The 25,042-nt window shown below is 39.5% G+C and overlaps 3 protein-coding genes across 4 annotated transcripts; all 3 read left to right on the forward strand.

The window, feature by feature from the left end:
* Positions 1-1,407: 1,407 nt before the first annotated feature.
* Positions 1,408-7,697, forward strand: pdia2 (protein disulfide isomerase family A, member 2). The gene is made up of 11 exons (XM_039818595.1): positions 1,408-1,760; positions 2,487-2,695; positions 3,800-3,933; positions 4,033-4,170; positions 5,315-5,431; positions 5,608-5,733; positions 5,964-6,158; positions 6,246-6,366; positions 6,786-6,964; positions 7,092-7,235; positions 7,329-7,697. The coding sequence occupies exons 1-11, from the start codon at positions 1,477-1,479 to the stop codon at positions 7,383-7,385; spliced, it is 1,704 nt and encodes a 567-aa protein (XP_039674529.1). The 5' UTR covers positions 1,408-1,476; the 3' UTR covers positions 7,386-7,697.
* A 1,770-nt stretch (positions 7,698-9,467) lies between these two features.
* si:dkeyp-75b4.8 (lipopolysaccharide-induced tumor necrosis factor-alpha factor) lies at positions 9,468-16,379 on the forward strand. Its single transcript, XM_039810547.1, has 5 exons — positions 9,468-9,528; positions 13,851-13,965; positions 15,018-15,116; positions 15,244-15,445; positions 15,559-16,379. Exons 2-5 carry the CDS (start codon positions 13,878-13,880, stop codon positions 15,662-15,664), a joined length of 495 nt encoding a protein of 164 aa, XP_039666481.1. The 5' UTR covers positions 9,468-9,528; positions 13,851-13,877; the 3' UTR covers positions 15,665-16,379.
* On the forward strand, positions 15,894-24,345 carry zgc:136472 (uncharacterized protein LOC678514 homolog). Of its 2 annotated transcripts, XM_039810524.1 has the most exons (12): positions 15,894-15,977; positions 17,966-18,163; positions 18,889-19,089; positions 19,423-19,547; positions 19,647-19,784; positions 20,004-20,111; positions 22,160-22,285; positions 22,378-22,575; positions 22,678-22,798; positions 23,548-23,729; positions 23,931-24,020; positions 24,181-24,345. In XM_039810524.1, the coding sequence occupies exons 2-12, from the start codon at positions 17,983-17,985 to the stop codon at positions 24,262-24,264; spliced, it is 1,554 nt and encodes a 517-aa protein (XP_039666458.1). In that variant the 5' UTR covers positions 15,894-15,977; positions 17,966-17,982; the 3' UTR covers positions 24,265-24,345. The 2 variants fall into 2 exon arrangements, with proteins under 2 accessions (XP_039666458.1, XP_039666450.1); XM_039810516.1 differs by lacking the exon at positions 15,894-15,977 and having other exon boundaries at positions 17,877-18,163.
* The last annotated feature ends 697 nt before the right edge of the window (positions 24,346-25,042 follow it).

Below are 25,042 nucleotides of genomic sequence, written 5' to 3' on the forward strand. Positions count from 1 at the left end.
GCTTTGCCTCCTCACCTTGCTTCAATGATGTACAGGTGTACTTCAGGACACGGTGACATCACTGTTGGATGTGGTCAGAGGTGAAAAGGGCCTAAAACGTTCAACCAGATGGCAGTAAAATACTGCTTTTCAGCCTCTTAGTTACTCTGTCTTGCATAAGTCTCCAACCTTTGAAAAATCCAACCTTTGAGAACACCAATTTTCTTTGTGAATAAGTAATGTATCGTAAATAAATAAATGTTCTCCCTTAAAATACAGGGGGCATAATTCAGTACACCCCATTGATATGTTAAATTCCCATAGAGGCAGGCAGATTTTTATTTTTAAAGGTCAGTTATTTCATGGATCCAGGATACTATGCATCCTGATAAAGTTCCCTTGGCCTTTGGAATTAAAATAGCCCCCCCACATCATCACATACCCTTCACCATACCTAGAGATTGGCATGGGGTACTTTCCATAAAATCATCTCTCAATGCAAATCAAACCAGCTATTAGGCTAACTGAAATAAAACCATGCCAATCTCTAGGTATGGGGAAGGGTATGTGACGATTAAGATCAATTTCCAAAAGATGATTTTTCTATTCCTCTTTTTAGTCAACTTCAGCATGGGTTCCTATACTCATGTTATGCCTTTTTTAGAGAAAGTAGGGAGATGACAGGAAACAAAGGGGGTGTGAGACATAGGTTACGATGGTCCTCGATCAGACTCGAGCTGAGGACATTGCGGACTATGGTCAGGACCTTGAACCCCCTAGGCTACCAGCGCACGCCATAGAGTAACTTTTTAAGTTCATCATTTTTTAGAATAATGAATTAGATAACTGAGCATTTTAAGGGGATCAAAATATACAACCATTCCTGGGACAACATGTGGCAGGAAACTGCTGACATGTTACTGGCAGTACTTGACTCCAAATAGCCCTCAGGTCTGGATTTTTCAAGTCCTGTTTTTAATGTTAACATTAGAGAGGAGGGAGAGGTGAAAGTGTTTGCTTTAGGTTAAATAAATGGAAATAGTGAGATAAAAGAGTCGAGGGAAGATAAAAATCCACATAATTACTGTGCTCCCTTGCTGTTTTTAGGTAAATGAGGTTCTGATAAGGCCTAGAGAGAGAGGAGTGAATAGAAGTATACACATGTACATGCTACCATCTGATGGGTGACCAGTTCTAAAAGCTAAGGACACAATAAAAAAAAATTGTCAGAGAAGAGTCAATAGAAGAGGGAGGAGGGAAGGAGTTGTTGTAGCGTTGAAAGTCAATCATCCAGTTTGCTCCATTCTGAATCTACAGGGCAGTATTTGATTGGTTTAGAGTCCCGTGAAGGCGCACCGTCTGATTGGATGACAGGGAAGGCCAGTAAAATTTTGACACACACTCTCCATCTTAGACACATAAAGGTACAAACTTTTAGTGACACATGTACTGTGGGTGTCCATACATGAGCAGAGGTACCAGAGCAGAAACGCAAACATGAGGATGCACACACTTTTGTCCGCAACTCTGCTGGGCCTGCTGCTGTGGGCCTCCTGCATCCGGGCCGACGACACAGACGCCAAACAGACAGAAACACAAGAAGACGCATCGAAGGAGACGACCGAAGAGAATCCAGGAGAGGAGGAGGACACCAAAGAGCCACCAAAGAAAGAGAAAACAACGGAGATAGAGGAGGAGAAAGATGTGATGGTTCTCCACATCAACAATTTTGCCAGAGCACTCAGCGAGAATCAGTATCTACTGGTTGAATTCTGTAAGAGGTTATGATTTATATTGAATGTAGAGTGCACCCTGTCAATGATGAATAAGCTCTTGTGCCAAATAGGTGCAAAGAATTTCATCAAATCTATTTTTCATGTTATGTGTGTGTTACATTTTTAGAATGGATTGTTATTGACCAGTTTTGTGTTAAAAGGTGTTGAAGAATGGTACGTTCCTAAAGAAGACATGCAGAGTAGAATGGATATGGAGGTTCATTCTTGACCTTGGATACGCATACTAAAATGTAGCTGAAGAAGGCCGTGGGACAACTTAAGTTGGTGGACCTTGAGTTTAGAGTATTCATCACAGAATACATGTCTTTTTGTCTGTTCTAGAGCTCTTGAGCTCCGAGGCGTTATCATACAAATGTGCAAACACGTGGCCTCTCCTGTCCAGATGCTCTCTTGGTTCAACTCTCCCACAGATGAGCTCAGCACTGCGAGTGGAGGGGTCCAGACAAGGAAAAGAGAAAAGCGGATAAAACCTGAGCCAAACTGCCACTGTTGCTATCAGCAGCTTATTTCCATGTGTATCTTTGCATGTGATAGCAACAACTGGACAGAACAGAGGCCCGTTGAGTAGCTGCATGTCTGCTGCTTTGGTTATTGACTTCCAGTATTTCTTCTACACGGAAACATTTAAACGCAGTCCCATGCTGTATAAAGAGATTAACTATCTGTGTGTGTGTGTGTGTGTAGATGCTCCCGGGGGGGGCCCCCCCGCAGAGGCGGGCCCCTCTTCAGCAAAAGGGGGGGAGGAAAAAAAAAAAAAAAAAAAAGCGGGGCCTGTTTTCCCCCCCAACCAAGCGACGATGCGTTGGCCAAAGTGGACGCCACAGTAGAGACGGAGCTGGCCGAAGAGTTTGACATCGGAGGCTTCCCAACTCTGAAACTGTTTGTAAACGGAGACCGCAAGCAGCCTGTCGACTACACTGGTAAACACACAATGTAACTGTAGAATGGTAAAATGGTAAAAAACACACACACACACACACACACACACACACACACACACACACACACACACACACACACCCATATCAGCCCTTCATTTCACCACTTCCTTCATACCTTCCCATGCTCCAGTGTCCACACACAGTGTAACTGTAGACTAAACTGGTAAACACACACACAATATAAACCGCTGTCAAGCTTCTCAGATTCGCAACCACATGTGCCTAGTCATCACTAACTGTAACCTGAATAGCGTGTGTGTGTGTGTGTGTGTGTGTGTGTGTGTGTGTGTGTGTGTGTTTACCTTACCTGTTTTCTACTAAACCTGTCTACCGTCTTTTAAACGCCTTAAGCTGTTTGATTGGATCAACAGTATTTTGTCTTTAATGTTTGAATGCGCAAATCAACTGTATTTTATTTCATCTTATTTCATTTTATGTTTTCTTTTAACATCTGGCTAAATTTTATCTTATTTGTATATATTATTTGTTTTCTTAGATGACAACATTGAAACCACCCTCATTTTTGTATGCTAGGTAAATCTTACCCCGCAGGCGATTATCTTATTGTAACTTAGCTTTGATTGGTTTATTTTAGCTTAGCATAAAGACTAAGGGAACAAAGGGAAACAGCTACCCTTGCTCTCTCCAAAAAGCACCTCTAAAGTTTAGTAATTGTCATGGCAAAGGTAGTACTGGATGAAGGATTCTAACCCCCTGCAAAACTATGTGTCGTTTTCACACCTCAGTTTTTGCAAGTAAATAAACAATATATAACGTTTTATGTGCTTTACAGGTATTTTTGAACTGTGGACAGAGGTTAGCTGTTTTCACCGGTTTCCAGTCTTTATGCTACACTTAGCTAACCAAATACTGGCATGTAGCTTCATATTTAGAAATATATGTAATGTAATATAAAGTATTTCCCAAAATGTATTTCCTGTTTGCCTGAATCAACATATATTTTTGTACATTTTTATAACCTGGTTGGTTTGAGCTACACTGTGACTTAAAAAAAAATAAAAAATCGTACATCTTGGTGTGTCAAAGCATCTAAAATATCTCTGACATGCCTTCATTTTCCAGGTAAGAGGACAACAAATGGAATAATCCAGTGGATGAAGCGCCGTGCAGGCCCCGGTGCTCCAGTGCTCGACTCTGCAGACTCTGCAGCTCAGTTCATCGATTCCCAAAATATCACTGTTGTAGGATTCTTTGATGTATGTTTGTACATTTGATCTATCCTTTCTAATAAGTCATATAATTACGTACTTATATTTCCATTAATATTTATATTTTTTGATTTATATCTTTATTAGAATCTGGAAAGTGAGGCGGCTAAGGTGTTCAAGGAGCTTGCTTTACAGATTACTGAAACAGAGTTTGCTGTGTCAGCGAGTCCGGAGGTTTTCCAGAAGTATGAAGTAAAAGCCAACTCAGTGGTGCTCTTCAAAAAGGTACGAACATGCTGTGATCCTAAGTGAAAGGCACACAGTCAAGTATTTTACAGGAAGGCAGAACCAAGATACAACAAGCTGTGACCATGTTAGCTTTGCTGCCATCTAGTGCATACAGTATGTTCCCTTTTAATGACCAACTGTCCTCACAAGGATAGCAAGGTGAGGATATTTAGTTGATTCTGGCTTCTTTAAAAGTTTTTTTTTCTTTTTTTTAACTGTAGGATTTAAATTTAGAATAATGACAAGGCTTAAGTTAGGTCTAGGGTTTAGGGTTACAATTAGCCATATACTGTAGCAGAAGGTACCAGGACCACTATAGAAGTAAGTTATATTCTTTTTTTGTGCGTCATGCAACAACTTGTTTGTGTTACACGTGTCAAGGGGTCAGGGCCCCCTGGATCAGAGCCACTATTTAAAGTGACTGCTATTGTAACATTTTTGTTGAAAAGTTAATCAAACTTAGACACAAAAGGACCACAAATGGACGCAGACTGACTGCAAAGAAAGACAAAACGGCCGCAAAGAGACACAAAATAACTACAAACGACAAAGATGTTGTTTGCAACTGTTTCAGTCTGGGTGTCTTGATCCTATGTAGGAGTGGTGGTGGGGGAGGGGGGCTTTTACATGTCTGTGCCAGGGGCCGATTGTCTCATAATCCATCCAGGGTTACATGCTATTTATAATTATAATTACATTAATTTAATTTAGTTTATTTAAGTCCCGTGTTGGATTAAATCTGTGTTTTGTTTTGTGAATATTTGGCCAAGGGCTTTATGTGAATGTGTTTTTATGACCAAATCAAATCAAATTCCCAGGGGCTGAAGGGTTAGGGTTGTTTTGCCCAACCATCAGTCCGCACAAAAATATAAGGAATTTTCAATGAGATAACACAGAAAGCACCAACTGTTTGCCATGTTTGTTTAATACATACATTAACACATTTAAGCACTTATTACATTTGTTGTTGGTTAACTTTCCCTGGAATGACTAATGGATTTACAGTATCTGCTTCTTGTTTCAGAACTAGAATAGATAACAAGGTTTGGGTTAGGTCTGCCATGGTTGAGTAAATCAAACGTGTGTGTGTGCGTGTGTGTGTGTGTGTGTGTGTGTGTGTGTGTGTGTGTGTGTGTGCTAGTTTGATGACGGCAGAGCAGACTTTTCATTGTCAGAAGATGGGAAGCTGGACAAAACAAATCTGACCACCTTCATCAAGGTCAACAGCCTGGAGCTGATCATCCCATTCAGCAAGGAGGTAAAACACACACACACACGCACACACACACACACACACACACACACACACACACACACACACACACACACACACACACACACACACACACACACACACACACACATACACATGATTAGACATATACAATTTAAACTATATTGAAATCATATTTTACAGTTTGTATGTTTTTTCAGAGTGCAGATAAGATCTTCACCTCCAGCATCCTCCTGCACAGCCTGCTGATCATCAACTCCTCTGTGGAGAGTCAGAAAGCCATATTGGACGACTGCAGGACCATTGCCAAAGAGTTCAAGGGCAAGGTGTGTGTGTGTTTGTGTGTGTGTGTGTGTGTGTGTGTGTGTGTGTGTGTGTGCGGCGCGTGCGGCGCGTCGCTGGCGTGCGCGGCGTGCGTGCGTGTAGCGTAGCGGCGTCGTGTGTGTGGGAGAGTTTGTCTTTTAAATAAAGTCAGTGACAGAAAGACATCAAGCTTAATTTAACCTTATTGTCTTTGTTTTGATGTGTCTTGTGTGTGTATGTGTGTATTACGTAGATGCTGTTTGTTGTGATTGATGTGACAGAAGCCCTGTCTAATGTGCTGAATTATTTCGGCGTGTCCGAGAACGACGCCCCCACTGCACGCTTGATCAACATGGACACAGGAAAGAAGTTCCGCATTGGTGCCGGGGATCTTACCCCAAATTCACTGAGACAGTTGTGCCAAGACGTTGTGGACGGCACTGCCAAGGTAAGACACACACACACACACACACAGTTTCATAGTTTGTCAAACAGCTGCATTAAATATAACTAACAATCTTGTTTTGTGGTGCAGCCCTACTATCGGTCTGAGGAGATCCCAGAGGACTGGAATAAAGGACCAGTCAAAGTTCTGGTGGGGAAGAATTTTGAGTCTGTTGCTCTGGACCCGACCAAAAACGTCTTTGTGGAGTTCTGTAAGACAGTTTTTCTGCCTGCCTTTGAGTCTGCACTGTAAAACTCAAACTGTAATTTAGCTAAATCAACTCATCTTTTTATCATCAAACTCAACTAATTGTAAATTGTAAAAAAGTTTCGAACTATTTCCAACCATAAAATCATTAGCTATTGCCTTCAATGATGAGTTGGTTTAATGTCCTGCTCAGTGTTCATTAACTCATCAAATTACATTTCTCAAGAAACGCTGGCTGCATCTGAAATCACTCCCAAGTTTTTTTATGTTTTGTTATGTTTTTCATGTTGAAATAACTTAAAGGGATAGTTCGTGTATTTTGAGGAAGGGTTCAGAAACCCACTAATATAAAACCTGTTACCCAATTTATTTCATCTTCCAACAGCACTGTGTGTGTGTGTGTATGTGTGTTTGTGTGTGTAGATGCTCCATGGTGTGCACACTGTAAGGAACTGACTCCCATCTGGGAACAGCTGGGCGAAAAGTACGCCGACAAAGATGACATCATCATAGCCAAAATGGACTCCACAGCCAACGAGGTGGAGTCTATTGCCATCCAGGGATTCCCAACGCTCAAATACTTCCCAGCTGGTGGCAAAGAGGTACACGTACAAACTTACACACACGTTCGGCTACACAAGCTCGGCATACAGACCCAATGTTTGTACGATTCTTTTAAAGCTTTTGGGTATTTCTCATCCTGTCTTTTTTTCTGTCTCTTCCTCCTAGGTGGTCGACTACACTGGAAATAGGGATCTGGAGACCCTGTCTAAGTTCCTGGATAATGGAGGAGTGTTGCCTGAGGGAGGAAGTGATGAAGAGGAAGATGAGGAAGATGAGGATGATAAGGAAGGTGACGGTGCTGTTGATGAGGTTTGTATTTTTACTGCTACTTTATATATTTCTCCTGTAATTATAAATCTACTCCACTCACCAGTCTCCCATTTTCTTTTTTCTCTCTTTCAGGAGGCCGATGAGTCTGCAGAGGTACCGACCAATGGAACATCTAAAGATGAGCTGTGATGTCACTTTGTTTTTTTCGGCCAATCAACTTAGAACCTTCCAATTATTCTTAATACAATTAATTTGGGTTACAATGGGTCTTAAACACTGCTTAGGTTTGTCTTAATGTTTGATTTTATACAAAACCGGATTTGTTTTTTACAACATAATAGTCACTGTGTGTAAATATTACATTTAATATCTCATAATGTCTAATGAGTTCAATTTCATACACGTTTATGTAACAAGTAAGTAACATTGTTAAATATGACTTAGGCTATTTCTGACTTTGACTGGAGTAATGAAAAACATAAATAAAACATAAATAAGTTTACCATAAAAGATCGTTTTGTGATAAATGAATCAGCATCATCTACACGTGCCATGAAATTTACTTTTAATTTAATCAGAATTAACTGCAAGTGGAAATTAAGAGACATTTAAGTGACATCGACAAGACAGACAGACACGTGTTGTGTAAATAATGGCGGACTGATCAAAGGAGGTGCATCGGTGCATTTCACATCCAATTGTGGTTCAAATGTTAAAATATTGCATAAAAACTAAAATGTCAACTTCATGGTAGCCATAGAGGAAAAGTCTGGATCACCAGAGTCATTAACATCTGGGAACCATGAATCATAAGTAGATATTATATATGATAAATAAATGTAAACATCTAAAATAAATCACAATCTGTGTTAAAAACTGGGAATGTAACTGTTTAAATTCAGTATAATACTATATTATATATTCCATCTCTAATGTTAAGTATATCAAGCATTGGTTATCTGTCATAAAACAGTGACATTATGAAATAAAAACAGACTTTTGAAGAATGGCATTTTGAAATATAAATGAAAATAAGTTATGAAATAACATGATACTGAGTTGAGTTTTTAAGTTATTGTTTAATTTATATGTTTTAAAACAATCTGTTTGTCATTATCATTTATTTATACATATCCATAGCTTACAACAACACAACAAATATTGTTATAAACCATTTATTTATTTATTTATTTTATCTTTCACCATGCAACAGAGTGAACTACTCTCATTGGACCACCCTGTCTAAATATGAATGAATGAATGAATGGAAAAAGTCTTTAGCATAACAAATCATAAAGAATATGATAAGGAACTCCCATACTACATTTTTTAACCAAGATACTGAAAATACTAGGTGATTACTTTATATTTATATAACATTTCTAACTACAAATACTCACAGGCAAAAATTAGTTTGTAATTTCCACACAACTATTATGTTATTTCGTTGTTCTGCACCCTGCCCTGGCTACCCGTGGCAGCTGGAATCTGATTTGAATCTCTGGCACTTGCCTGGCGTGCTGCGAATGGCTCAGGCCCATCCTACATCCAGGACACTGTCAAAGCATCCACCCTAGCCGTCCACTACGCTTTGCTACTGCCAAACGGCTTGCTACTCCCCCACTACAGGGGGGCAGCCGCAGGCACACTGTCAGGAAATAAGGACAGGGGGACCACATTTTCCAAATTGGGCCCCTTATCCAACCCACTCGAGCCCCATAGACCTTTGCATGGGCCACCCCTGGGCCTTGGAAGGGGGACCCAGCTACCACTTAACAAAATCCCAACTGTTTACTGTGCTGGCTGGAATTTCTTTATATAAATATTTATATAATATAGCACTTGAAGCAGTTTTGCTTATTTGATGAATGTTGTGTACATGATTCTTGAATTGTTTTTGGGTGATATCTTCATGGTTGAATGCTCTTATTGTAAGTTCAGATAAAAGCATCAGCAAAATGAATGTAATGTTATTCAGTAAATACTTTTATGTTCACATACTTGAGTTTATTTCATTTTCTTGTAAATGAAAGAATGTATACATGCTAAGCAAATTTTGCAGATTACCAGTTACCAATACATTAAAATGTAACAAAAAAAAGCAACTGCTGGGCACTCTCTGCTACCAGATTTGGAATAATCACACGAGGGAAGGCAGTGAAGAATGTCAGTTCGTAGAAGGGAAACGTGTAAAGAGGGTTTGGTTTTCAGTTTGTGAGAAGTCAAATGTTTCTAATTCCAAAGAAAAACAGGTTCAACAGGCTGTGATGTCACGTTGGCCACACATGGGATGGGTTTCCTCCTGCCAGCCGAGCTTCCTCATTTGGCCAAGGTAAGACCACTGCTCTGATATATCTCACACATTACATTGTTTAATAAGTGAAGTAGGACAGGTACTTCTCTTCTCAGATAGTGTGTTTATGACTGAGGCAGATCTGACTTCTTTGGATCACAGCTTTGGATGTGTCTTGTTTATGTTAGAAAAGAAGTCCCATGTGAGCTCGAATTACTTGGCTGCATTCAGCCGGTGTGTTTAATTGCTGATACTGTTTGTTTAAGGTGACTTATTGGCATGATAACATATTTTGGAGAAATGGTGATGGGGAATTACATGATTCAGGATTTAACTGTGTTCATACTGTAAGGACAGTGTGTTATTTTCAATTTATAGTACGAGTTTAACTGAGCATTTGAACTGTGTTAAGATGATAGCGAGTATGACCTGTTTTAAAAAGGCAATGGTTGAATGTAACTAAGTACATTTCCTTAAAGCTTCAGTGCGTAACTTTTTTTATATTAATAAACGTCCGTTACATTCAAGCCAATGCCAAATGAGTTGCTACAAAGCCAATTCAAGACAATCAGCTCCACACAACTCTCTCTGTATTTCTCAGTAAAATGTAGGTACTTCATATCAATTCAATAAGAGAAAAAATATGTTATATATTTATATTATATAAATATGTATTGACGTTCTCTCTGAATCTACTCTACGGTGTTTGTATTACTGTATATATATGAAGTGCTCTGTATTTTATGTTACTTATTCTATACGGTAATTTGTACCAGACAAGGAGATCAAATTGTGATGATTTTTACATTTTAACTTTGAAAGTACTTAAGGAAACGTTCAAAACTTGACAGGATATTTACTTTGCCTTTGAAATAACTGTAACGTTATGCTGCAGTGTGTGTTGTGTTGTTTTGACACTGTCACTTTAAACATCGGCTGCTCTGGAGAAAGGTCAGACTGGTGAATACGCAGGCACCTCGAGCATACCTCTCTATTGTTTGATCTCTAGCAGGGGAGGGAAGAGATGATACCAGTAACTTTCACAACAGAATCAGAGCTGCAGATTTCGACTGCAGCAAAGTGATACCCCACAGCCTATGTTCAGTGTCCTCATACACACTGGGCTGGTAGAAAGAAGTAATCTTTAGGAAATAAATAGAGACAGCAGTGACAACACAGAACTATTACATGTACACGGCAAAACTGAGGACATGCCATGTTGTAGTATGAGAATAAGAGCGTACTTGGAGGAGCACATACCTCTACCAATAACAAGAGAAAATCTGCAACTGGGTCTGGATCTACATGATATGATAGACAATCAATTCAATTCAATTCAATTTTATTTATAGTATCAAATCATAACAAAAGTTATCTCGAGACACTTTACAGATAGAGTAGGTCTAGACCACACTCTATAATTTCCAAAACCCCAACAATTACAGTAATTCCATCAAGAGCAAGCATTAGCAGTGGCTATCGCGACAGTGGCAATTTATGACAATCATGCCATAAATATTCTTGATTATTTTCATGCAACAATTAGATAACAGTAAAATGTTCCTACTTTACAATGTAATCATTCCACAACTGGATCTGGATCTACATCCCCAAAACTAATCGCTTGTTGTTTCATAAAATGATCTTAACTCAAGTTCCGCTCACCAGCCTTTTAAACCCTTTTTAAAGCTGTTCTCTGGTAAATTAGGACGTAAAAGTCCTTCTTGATCTTTTTGCCGGTGTCCACTGACTCCCCCATGACTTTTTTGGGCCCTTCCGAGTGCATGCCGTGACCGGTTTTGCTACATTGTTCACAGACAGCTAACATTGTCTGTTTCTCTTGACAGATGAACCGTCTCAATGACAACTGAGCAAATTACATCTGCTAAATGAATTGAATGAATGAATTTCGCTACATGTTTGTGCATGTGACAATAAAATGTACCTTTACCTATTTGACGCAGGAATTTTGTCAAAGCCAAGTCCATTTTAATACTGTAGTGACATGTTTTTTTAAGATCCTGCTAACTAACAGATCAATGAACAGGGTTTACTAGGCTACACTAAATACCAGCAAGTCTTTATTGTCAATTCTGCGATATGTGCCAGACATACAGAGCAATCGAGTTATTGGGGGCAGAGGGGAGGGGAGGGAGAGATGGGAGGGTGTTGAGTTTCCTGACAGCCTGGTGAGAAGGGATGGGAATCACCTCATGATACGATATCATCATGATACTTATGTCACGATACGATATTATTGCGATTTTAAACATATTGCAATATTCTGCGATATATTGCAATTTACTACCTTTTTCCAACTTCAAATCTTTCCCAATTTCAAATGATGTCTCTAAAAGGAAACTTTGTCAACATCTGTTTTATCTAAAAAGATCATTTTTTTTTATGTTTGTTCATCTCACTTTTATTGTATTGCTGCAAAATGGGATGGTCAAGCAGACACATTGACCAACACATAATAAAAGATCGATACTTGGTGTAATGGAGAATTGACAACTAGGACTGTAACTGTAGCTAGTTGGGAATAGGTGACCGCTGTGGTGCATCGGTAAGAATGCAGTCAAATGCTCTGATGCTCTTCAGTGGATTTATTAGCAGATGATTGTCTGTGTCTTTATGAGTGTATGTGTGGTTCTACAATAAACAATAAAAAAAGGGAAATATCAGCATACAAGTAAAACACAACAGTGCTGACAGGATGCAATTAGTAAGGCTAATAAATGGTAATTAGTGTAACGTTCACTCCAGGTATCTATAGCTGCTTATATCAAATAACCAAAGAATATACCAGATAACACACATCAGCTCCTTATTAAATTAAAAAGCAGCCTTCTTACTGCTGGGTCTCAGTAACAGCAGCCCAATCATCGCTCTCTACTACACAACCATTGTAAACACTCCGATAATAATTGTGCATTATCATGTGAGTACACATATAAACACAGTAGTAATGTAACACTATTAATACTAGGCATTAGCATGCTGCTAGCTATTTTTATGCTAACATACTGCATTTCAAATGAGTATCCCAGAACAGATAACATTTATATAAACCTAAGGCACCGAAAATACATATATGTAAACATTTACACCAATGTACTCACATGTCTCTGCACGCACACATGCATAGATGGCGACACAGACGACAACGATACACCCCAGAAATATCTACATGTGCTTCTCCAGGCCACTCTCACTACTAACTCAAAAACAAAACTTATCAGCCAGCGCAAACAGGTGTCCTTTCTGTAACCCCAAAACAAAGGCGCTGATTGGCTGATCCCCGTTACCCAAAACAGAAAATAGCAAGTCCTTCTTTACACTTGGCGTCTGTGTCAGTATTACCACAGAAAATATTACGATACTATGCTGTATCGATTTTTTAGAACAGGCTCGGAGGCTCCGGTACCTTCTCCCAGATGGCAGGAGGCTGAAGAGGCTACGTAATGGGGAGCTGGGGTCACCCACAATGCTAGTTGCTTTGCGGGTTAGGCGGGTGATGTCCAAGAGTGAGGGGAGTGGGACGCCAATGATCCGCACAGCAGCCTTCACTATGCGCTGCAGGGTCTTATGGTTGGAGATGGTGCAGCTCCTGTACCACAAAGTACGTGGACAGGATGCTCTCGATGGTTCCCCGGTAGAAGGAGCACATGATGGGTCAGATCATGTTGACTTACTGATGAAAAAATGAAGTCCACGTGTATACTGTATGAGGAAGTTGCAGTCCTTTAAGGTGAATACAGATGTGGTGAGAATGTTTTTTATGTCAGTGATATGTAGTATTTGGAGTTACTGTGTGGTGGGTTGGGGGGGGAATGCTGGGATAACCGAGAAGGCCAGGATTGATAGAGTGACTAAAAGGGCTGGAAAAATGGTAGGAGAGTTAAATACAGTGGATCAAGTATATGATGAGCGTCTGGCAAAAATGACACAGAAAATAACGAGGGAACCGGGTCACCCTCTTCATGGTAATTCGACTGGCAGGGTAATGGAACGTAGTGGTAGGCTAAGGCCTCCCGTGACACGAACTAAGCGACAGCACAACAAGCACTTTAAATGTACATTTTTATAAATTTTGTATTGTATTGTATTATCATGTATTTATTGTATTGTATTAGTCGGGATGAGCACTGTAATTTCCATTTTTTGGAAGAAATAAACTTGACTTTGACTTTGTCGTCTCGCTCTCTTAAGTTTGCGGAGGAAGTAGAGGCGCTGCTGCGACTTCTTGGCCAGTGATGCAGTGTTTATTGTCCAGGAGAGGTCCTCACTGATGTGCAAGATTGTGTCTTTGTGTGTCGATTCCATGTGAGTTATCTGCTGTATCTTCTCATTATCATTAGCTTCTTGTTTGATTGGTGGATCTCCTGATGGAACCACCTTCATATGAGGAGGCCACTCTCCACCCTTCTGGTCTGGGCAACCCCTCAACACCTCCTCCCACCTATGTAGAAGCAGGTAAGATAATAAAAAATCCATCCATCCATCTTTCCCTGTTTCTCTCACAACTCATCAGGTGGCACTGAAAATACACCCACCGTGCCGGCTAAATTTGAAGAGACATCTTTTGTTTCTCTGTCTCCGAGCACTAATCTTTCCGAAAACAGCACGCAGGATGGATACATCTGAAAATTCAAACACAGTGTGGGTGATTACAGAGAGCAGGAGTGGGCAGAAAGGAGTTTTAAGGAGCTGAGACTGAGCAAAGTAAAAAAAGAGATTTTGCTGTTTTGCTGTTGTTTAGTTGTTTTATTGTGGATGTCTTTACGGAAACGAGAACAGGTGTCATTATTTGTAGAGCCATCCATCCGAAGTGAAACACCGTGAAAATGACTCTCTTCTGTCTTATTTGCCCTTTTTTCTGTTGGCAAACAAAAGAACATCTGGTGAGGAGTGGGACAGACAACCCACCTAAATCATTATTTCATGCTCCAGATGTCTTCTGACAAAATAAAAAGAAATACAGATGAATGGAAACGGCTCTGCTGTGTATTCAGCTGTGATGGCATTTCAAATGAGCAATTAGAGAGAAAGTTATAGGCAACTTAAGGTTGTCTTCTCAGCTTTACTGGCACACATCCCCCTACCCTCACTGGGCTGGTTTACATCATCGTTTTGTTAAAGCTTGGTTTAACAGTTTAGAGGCGGTTGTGGCCCTTTTAATTAAAAGGTTGCAGGTTCGATCCCCTGGCTCCTCCTGTCCACATGTTGAAGTGTCCTTGAGTAAGACCTTAGCCCCAAGTTGCTCCCAATGGGCAGACCAGAGCATGGCTGTTTTGCCACCATGTATGACTGTGTATGTGAATGAAAGGCAAATTGTTGTTCAGTAAGGCGTTACTGTACTTCAGTCTATTTACCCCTGAAACACCATGCTGGAGTTTGAAGATTATACACACTGGATGCTGTTTTGGTAACACTGCATTTGGGGAAGAAAAATACTGTTTCTGGACTCTGGAAAGAAAAAGATGCATTTACAAATTTAATGTGGACGTTTTGCTTTTTTTTTCTAGTAACAACCCAGTCCGATTCTTTTCCTGTACTGACTCTGCCAACTGCTGGGACGTCCCCTTCACAAAACACTGGACTCATAACCTATCAACTTACACAAAGTAATACATGCTACATATTTACTCTTGTTCTTAATAGGGAATACAAACCAATGTGTGAAAATAAAGTTCATGTTATTTCTTTCTCATGATATCCTGCTCTGTCCTTCCTGTACCCTCTGATTGCCAGTTGGAGCTTCTGACGGAGGCAGACAAACCCAGCCAGCAGTAGTCGTGACGCAACCACAGCCTGTTCCCATCTTAATGACACATCTGGGAGACATCCCTGGTCTGGTATGCTGCCCACACTGCAACAACGTTGTCACCTCTAAAGTCAACTACGTGCCTGGGTGGATTGCCTGGTGCATGTGTTTGCTTATCATACTGATGGGGTGAGACACTGACGTACATGCACATGCATGAATATTTAACATCAGAGTGCTAAACCAGCTTTAACAAAGCGTCATCTCTGTATCTTGTCCCTGCATGTGTGTGTGTTTTTCAGGTTTATCTGTGGTTGCTGTCTGATTCCGTTTGCGATGCGAAGTCTACACGATGTACATCATTCCTGCCCACAGTGTGGAAAGCATCTGCACACATACAGAAGATGACACTGTCAGGATTGATAAGGCTACCCTTGTCCCCATACCACTCATACCACTATTTTTGTCACAACATAGATACATTACCGTTGGTCATAAGCACACAGGGAAGCATGCAGGTATTTAGGAGATGATAAGTGTGTGTAATCTAAGGTATTTACAGTACACTGAACATAGAGATGGACAGAGGAGTGGCTTCTGCCATTTGAGAAGATTTTATACGATGTTTTGTGGCTAACGAAACATGGCAGAATTTACATCTGTCGGAATTCTAACTCACCGCTGCTTTTCGACAACATTCCCATCTTATAACCTACAGAGGGTGAGTTTATGATACTAAAAATATTTAACTAACTAACTAGATTTTACTTTCTTTGAGATTTATGACATTTTTTGTTTACATTCTAAAGCATAGCACATGAGCTTTTTTTTATACATATGGAAAAAAGTTGACGTTTGACCCTTTGTTAGAATGTACTGTGGGAGTTTTAATACTAATCAATGAAGAGAAAGAGAATACTGAATCCATCCCTGCATTTGAATTTTACCAAATGTGTGCAGGATTCTTTACAACATTAGAGAGCACAGACTAAACAGCGGACATTTATAAAGAACAAGATAATGTCCAGTCCAAGGACTTAATTCATGGTTTTTGTTTTGTTTTCCATTCAGTTGTACATACAATTGTATTTTCTATATTTAAATACTAAAATAACAAAATCTGTATTATTTGTCTTTTTCTAATGTATATAACTCTAACATTCATGTTTACTTTCATGATGAAGGGGGCAACTTGTCCTGAGTTGAATGCCAGACATGATTTTCTTTTAAGCAAACACATTGATTTAAAAGGCTCTAATGCATTTTTCTGCATAATTATTCTTTGAAAAGCCCTGCACATTCAACTTAAACCCACACAGGTGACTTAAATACTGTTAGCTTTGTTAAGGGCAGTAAAACTAACACCTTCATTATTCATATTAGTACATGGAAGTAAGGTGACCTGATGCAATTCCAGCTCTGCCCAGCATCAACATGCACAGGTCTAATCAACCAGAGTAAGTGAACACACGCCTTGTGGGTGTGCAGGGCCTTTAAGCTACAATCTGTCAAGTATTAACACAGGATTGAAATTTGGTACACCTCAAATTAATTGACAGAACCTTTGTTACAAAGAGGTACACAACACAATAACTAGAAGTAAAACAGTTCAGTTTTTGGTTGCTGTAAAAAAACCATTTTGATCAGTGAAGTTTACTCCTATTGACAGGTTTATAATTTGAAATATCAGTCGAGAAACAAAAACTCTTTAACCGTGTATACTTTGACTCAAAATGATCTGGTTACAAATACACATGGTGTCTTCATATTATTAATTGCTGTGATACATACTTTGGTATGCACAATTTCAGTCAATTTTAAATTCAATTCTACGTCATAAATTAGCTTTTGCCTTAATTTCCAAAGGTAAAATAACTACAAGTTAAAGAGTCTAAGTAGTTGCCCTATTCTAAACAGATTTGTATCATATGGCCTAGTTCAATATTTTATGAGAAGAAGAAGGCATATTTCTCAAAATGCTGAACTATTCCTTTAATGACATGGACTTGATATATATAATGTGCTATACAGCTGGTGTGACTACCAGGGGTAGAAAACAGGGTGAAGGTTGTGGTTGAAGGATATGTGCGGTGCCTATGCTGCACTCCAATGCAATGACTAATGCACAGCTTTACCTGTTTTTGCTGTACCCCTGCCAAGTTGGACTCTTTTTTTAAATGGAAATATTGTTATATTATTATTTATCATTCTATCATGTTGATGGGAAAATAAAGATGGCCTTGGCTGACAAAGCCGTGAGGTTGTTTTATTTTTCTAACATCTGAGCAAGTGGGTGAATTTTGCATATGTTTTGAGCATAATGTGTGTGTGTGTGTTTAATGAGTGTGTATGCTTCCATTTTGACCTTGCTGAAGCTAACAGTGTTAGACAAAGGGCATTTAGATATTAGTGATATACTTGATATGAGCAGCAGCCAATAGCAGCGATACAGCAGGGCTCAGATAGGAAAGTTAATCAGCTACAGACCGGTGGGTCTAGTTGGCAGATAACAAAAGCATTCACAACCAGCAGCTCAGCACTGGAACACACAGACACGCACGCACGCACGCACACACACACACACACACACACACACACACACACACACACACACACACACACACACACACACACACGTTTATCAGCGCTTCATTTCACCACTCCCTTCATACCTTCCCATCGAGATTGCTCCAGTGTCCAGTGTTTCAGTCTGTAGATGAACCATCATGAGGACACAGTTGCTGCTTGGGGTGACGGCCTTCTGTCTCTGTGTGTTTGTCGTCGCTGACAAACAAGCCGACCGACAAGCAGACAAATCATTCCCTGAGAAAGATGGAGTTTTACAGCTGAAGAAAGGAAATTTCAACAGGGCACTGAGAAAATATAAGCAGCTGCTGGTGCACTTCTGTAAGTTACACACAAAGACACACGCAGCTTGAGCTTGACACGTTTGACACGTTTACATAGTCTATAAGCATAAAAATGACATCATAAGAGCAACTAAATGATCATCAGGTCCTTATTTATATTCACTTATAGTCAGAGCTGGAAGATGTTAGTTAAAGTACCAATACCATGCTGTAGAAATTCTCTCTTACAAGTAAAAGTCATGCATTTAAAATAAATAAATAGCATCCAAATATTATTAAAGTAGCATAGGTAAAAGATAGTCATTTTGCAGAATGGCCCATTTCAGAATTATATATTATGTTATTGGATTATAATTATTGGTGCTTTAATGTGTTCATCACTTTATTTGTTGCAGCTGGTAAAGGTGGAGCTAATTTGAATTTATCTACATATATTTTATATACGTATACTGCTGGGTTGAGTTTTATTTATGTGCAGTAATGATACCATAATATATCTAGCCTGTGTTATATTTTGTATTAATCTGAATCTGGAAAATAAAAGTCATCAAAATAAAAAGGTAATCAAATGAATATAGTACGGTAAAAGGTACAATATTTGCATCTGAATTATAGTGGAGTAGAAGTATTAAGTAGCAGAAAATGAAAAAAATGTAAAAGAAAATGTAAAAGTAAAGTACCTCAAAATTGTACTTAAGTACAGTGCTTGGCTAAATGTACTTTCCACCACTGCTTACCATGTGTATCTGTTTCTGTGTGTAGCTGCTCCTCTGTCCGGAGAGGACCGTCGTATCTCAGCAGCGTTCGAAGATGCTGCTGCAGAGCTCCAGGGGTCAGAGGTCAAACTGGCCATGATTGATGTGGCAAAGGAGAAGGACCTGGCTAAAGAACTAAATGTGACAGGCCTCGCCACAATCCGGCTGTACATTTCTGGAGATAAAAACAACCCTGTGCCATGTCCTGGTATGTCCAAATAACATATAGTACATCCTTTATAAGTACATTAATATCAGCCAAAAATGAATGGAGCTGGAGTTAATAGAAGCAATAGTAGCCCAGTTCTAGAACATAACACATCCATTCAAAAAGCAAATTGCTTAACTTAAAAGTGTATACTGCTACTGCAGTCTCAGTGTCAGCTTTAAATGATATACAGTTACAGTAGCATACCTCGCACAGAAATAGGTTAACTAAGAGGCCAGGGAGGACTCAATTTTCTTATCTAAATCTCCTGGCAAGAAAGTAAATATTTCCAAAAAAAATATTTCTTCAATGTTATTTGGGATTGTGATTAAGTTCCTCAGAACTCGGCGTCCATCTTGACTTGGCTGAAAAGGAGGGCTGGGTCTGCTGCTGACCTCATCGCTGATCTGAGCCAATTAGACGCCTCAGAGGACATGACAGTGGTTGGATTCTTTAAGGTGAATACCAACTGTTTAATTTTCCAGCTTCTCACTGGTGTTGTGACTGTTATCAGCTGTCTGAATAACAGATGTGTGTGTGTTTTTGTGCGCGTGTAGGAGGTGAACCACGAGTACGTCCAGTTGTTTTACGCCGCAGCCATCGACCTTCCTGATGTTAACTTTGCTGTGACACAGAACAATGAAGTCATCACCAAATACGGTCTCCAACATGATGTTGTAATGCTGTTGAAAAAGGTACTTTAAGTACAACATACACCTACGATAGATGGCTGTATCTGGCTCTCTGTGCTTTCTTGGTGCTCATTTCATTATTTACATTTCTGGGCATTTTGGATAAAAGAGATAGGATTAAAATAATTAAACCATCATATCAAGCTGGTAGAATACATGAATTAATTCATTGCATTTTTATCTGTGTGATTGTGTTTGTGTGTGTTTGTGTGTTTGCTGCAGTCTCAGCTCATCCAGGCTTACAAGATGATGCCTCAGACATCTAAAGAGATGCTGATCATTTTTATCACTGTCTACCAGATGGACCCAGTCACTGAGTACACCGGACAGGTAGAGTATTAGATGCATGGAACATTTTCACAAACAACTGTATAACTGCTCTACTCCCAAGTCTGTAAATGTTATCTATTTTTTTTATTTATTTAAACTCACTGAGATTGGTTACTTCCCCATATTAATATATTGAGGAATTTCTATAGTCTTTATAATAAGTTTGTGTTTTGGTTTCCAATCAACTGTCGTTTTAGGATGACAATCTGAAGGTCAAATTCTTTTTCCCTGCACATTAGGCCTAACAGTTTACTTGATTTTGTAGATTTTGTTCTCATATTTAAAATCTGCATACTTAATGGTCAACCCATCCTAAAGATATAAACATTAAAACAAAATTAAAGTCATATTTTAAAAAAAGTAATGAAATCAGGTAAATTGAGGAAAAAACAGTAACTGACTTTTCTTAACTAGGTCTTTGTTCTTTTCCATTTAAGGGTTAAATTTGAATTATTAAGTAAGTAATCTTTAGTACTTGAAATCGTGGATTTCGAAATTAAACATTCACTCCCTGTGGGCCTGACAGGAATATGTACGGACGCTAGTTGCGTTTTTAGCTTATTCACCGTAACCCTCAGAGTTAGACAAGTCGATACATACCCTTCTCATCTTTTCGCCGTGCGTACGCTGCCTGATCCGGCTCCAGCATTAGCTTAGCCTAGCACAGATCCTGCACGTAACTGGTTCCTAACTAGCCTACTGTTCCTAATTAGGATAGTGACAAAAATATTATATACATGTTGAGTTATAGCGTGTAATAAAGATTCTTTAACCGTAAAACAAACCGGGAACTATATTCTCAGACAGTCTTGCTGCGAGCATATCACTCCGACCAAGTACTATATTCTTCCGCCTGAGAATATAGTTCCAGGTTTGTTTACGGTTAGAAGATGGCTGTGTCTCATGTTACGCTGTTTTTTGTACACGCTGTGACTCTACAAATCACAACATGTAAAATGGGAACATGCGGTTATTTTTGTCACTCTCTATTCGAGCAGTAGGATTACTGGAACCATTCACCTGCCTGTTCTGTGATGGGCTGATGCCGCTGGAGACGTCAGACAGCTTTACAGCACGCACGGAGATGAGAAGGGTATGTATCGACTTGTCTAACTCTGGGGGTTACGGTGAATAAGCTAAATTCCCAATAAGTCGGCGTGTTCCTTTAAACGCAAATGTTTATGAGTTCCTGCATGGTTTCAGCGCGATTTGATTTTTGTCTCAAATCGTAGGCATCTCTCCTTGATCAGCTAGCTGCCTGCCCCCTGAATACACTGTGAAAAAGCCCGGTCTCGGGGAACAACACTTTAAATCCTATCTGTTGCCTTTCACCATCCACTTATTTAACTGCTGTTGCACTCTTGACATGTCATCTCCTTTTTCCTCTTTTTTGTGTTTTTAGCCCCCGACAGCTTTATTCATCTTTTTCCAAAGACGACAACTCACTACTCGTACGCTCGTACCTGCTTGCTCAGCGCTCACGGGCTTTTTTTTTTTTTTTTTTACCATTGCTTTGGTGCATACCCACTTTTTGCGCCACTGGGCACAGGCTGTGCACCAAAATACAACAAACCACGTCTCAGTCAATCACCGACAAGATGGTTGGGGGAGGTGGTGGGGTTAGTGACAGTTAGTCAGTTGGTCATGACAGTTACGGAAACATGGGGGGATGGGCGAGCTTGCTCTGTTTTGTGACCTCATGCAGGAACTCATAGTGCACCTTTAAGCAGCAAAATTTACACACTTAGTTAACACTTTTTAGCAAAATTCTGTCTATTTAGACCACCGTTGAGAAGTTTCTGGAGACCTTTTTGAATGGCAAACACTTAAAAACAAAACTAGACAAAAATAAAAGAAGAGATATTTTGTTAATCTTGCTATAAGAAAAACACTCTGACAACATACAGGTAGCTAACAAAGGTAAAAAAGGACATTTCCCAGTGCAAGTCACTGCATAGCAAAATGCTAAATGCATATTCAGTCACACTGACATAACCTCATCTTGTTAACGGAGATGTATTAACTGTATGTTATTCTCTCTCTTGCAGACAGCCACTCAGATATTAACGTCACCTGTGTTTAACCACGCCCTCCTCTTTGTCAACAAAAGCTCTGCTGGCTTCAAGGAGATCCACTCTGCCTTTAACGGCGCTGCAGAAGCGTTCAGGTTGAAGGTAGAAACCAAACAAGTTATTTCAAACAGCAGCATTGCAACACATATTAGAAGATGATGGAGTACTTCACGTCTGCATGTGTGTGTATTCAGATTTTGTTTGTGTGGGTGGACGTGGATGAGCCTCGTAACGGCAGGCTGATGGAGTACTTCCGAGTTCGGAGTTTTGAAGCTCCTCTGATCCGCCTGGTCAACCTGACCGACCATGTCACCTATCACCTGCCCTCTGACACTCTGGATGTACAGACAATAAAATCATTCTGCCAGTCCTACCTAGACGGCAAGGCTAAGGTAACATTCATTCCCATTTACTGTAGTATGTGACACATGACAGGAACTAGAGAAACAACTCATCCCTGATATAAATAATGTGTTTTTTCGTTGATGTTACAGCCTAAGATGCAGAGTGAGCCGATACCTGAAGGATGGGACAAACAGCCAGTGAAGGAGCTAGTGGGAATTACTCTGGAGAAAGTCGCATTTAACCCCAACAACACTGTTTTTGTCCTGTTCTGTACGTAAATACACTCTTGTATTCTTTAAAGCTGACCCAGTAAGCTTGAATTTGTTGGTAAAAAAAACACTTAGACACTGAAGTTAATACTGGACTAAATTTGGTTGAAAGTGTAACGTTAAGGTTACATGTAAACATTGGGTAACACTTTACTTGAAGGTATCTACATAAGAGTGACATGACAGTGTCATGAACACATTACACTGTCATGACACAGTCATGACACATGAACCCTAACTCAAACCCTAACCTTAACCATAACTTGTCATAACAAAAACCAAATGATACTTACTAAAAGAAGCCTTATGTCATAAACGTTTATGATTTGTTTATAATTTTTATGACACGTTCATGACAGTGTCATGTCACTCTTATGTAGATACCTTTAAGAAAGTTTAACCAAACAGTGTTTAAACAGCAATTTAAAGCTGCAGCAATCAACATTTTATATTAACAAGTTCCCCTCAGCTTTAGAGAGCGTTTGAGCGTCTTTCAGCTCATTGTTTTGATTTTCCAGCCACTTTACTGTTTCAATTCGCTCTCATCACCAACAAGTCCTCCAAACCATAAGGTGATAGGTCGTTTATTCCTACTCACAGGAGCGTTTTCCATCCTCTAAACAACAGAACGTTCGAAAATGCTCCATGGGTGACACTGTTTCCATAATCTACTATTTTGCACAGCTTCACACTCTTTTCCCTTGAACTCGTAAACTATACTTAAAAATCTTTAAAATATGTGAATTTCAGATCTTCCCTACAGTCCGGAGTCCCGTGCTCTGTTTCCGCTGTGGGAGGACTTGGCTGAGGCCCTGAAGGAGCGAGAGGACGTGGTCGTCGCTCGCATCGATGCCTCAGCCAATGACATCAACATGTCAATGCAGGGCGCCTACCCATCCCTTTGCCTGTTTCCTGCCCTATATGCTGAAAGAGTATGCATTTCAATGATTATTTTTGTGTGATATACTGTAACACATTCCAGTGAGTCATGCACATAAAAGAAGCAAACTATTGTCAAATGACTGCTGAAAAAGATGGGTTTATATGTGTTATCTCTGCTCTGTGGGGGGAAACTTGACGTAGGCTACATTGTGGTAATAATGTTCAGTATGTGAAATCTGTGTTCCTGCCAGGTGGTGGTTTACCAAGGAAAGAGGAAGGTGAAGGACCTAGTGAAGTTTTTAGATAAAGAGATGGCAAAAGCCAAAAAATACAGAGTTAAGGTAAATGATCGGCTCACTAACACCGCTGCAGTGGTTTGAGTTTGTATGACTGCGTGTGTGTGTGTGTGTGTGTTTGCGTGTGTGCGTGTGTATGTGAGTGTGTGTGAGCAGTCTTTTTTTATCTCTGTTAAAAATAAACTTCTCTTTTTTGAGTCTGCAGGAGGATGAAGACAGGAGGAAGTACATTGAGGCCGCAAAAGCTGAAGAGGCAAAAAAAGCCAACCAAACCAAAGACGAGCTTTAATGCAGAAACAAAGACAGTAGTGTGTGTTTGTGTGTGTCTTGACTGTCCAATCAAAACCAATAAAGTCTTCAGTTAAAAATGTTGAGGTCACAAGACTTTTTATTTATTTAACCAAAAAGGTTTTTGACATATAACTGTAGGCTAAAAATAATTATATCGAGCCCGCCCGATACATCCGCGTGGTTGTTAACATAGGATGATTTCATTTTCAGATATATCGTGTTTGCTAATATTTTGGCTGATAAGTAGCATAAAAATTGCCGTACAGACATGTCAAAAATATGTTTGAGGTAATTTAGATACAGTCTGTGGATTACACAGTTGGTCCACCAGAGAGCGCTGACAAATGTTTTCTTTAAATGTTCTGCTCAGTGTGCCTACATCTCTTGGTCCATTTAAAAAAAAAAAAGATTCTTATCAAGATGTTTGTTGATGTTATGCATCTATGTTTCAGAGGAATCTACGTGATAGTTTTTTTTTTTTAATTAACAAATCTCACGAAAAGACCAAGAAAATTAAAGAAATTGTAATTGAACAGTCAAGTGAATAAATAATCTAGAAAAAAATCCCATTAACAACACAGGCTACTTTTAAAGGGGGTTGAGGGTTTATCCCCTGGTTACAGCCCTGCTGCTATGCCATTGGTCAAAACTCTTCACATGGTAACAAGAAAAACTTAAATGTCTTTTAATCCCAATTTTTGCTTAACATAATTAGGCTAGTTCCAACAACATAATTTTGTGAAACAATACCAAACGATTGTATCATCGCGATATGG

This window comes from Perca fluviatilis, chromosome 1, assembly GCF_010015445.1.
Source record: "Perca fluviatilis chromosome 1, GENO_Pfluv_1.0, whole genome shotgun sequence".
Taxonomy (NCBI): domain Eukaryota; kingdom Metazoa; phylum Chordata; class Actinopteri; order Perciformes; family Percidae; genus Perca; species Perca fluviatilis.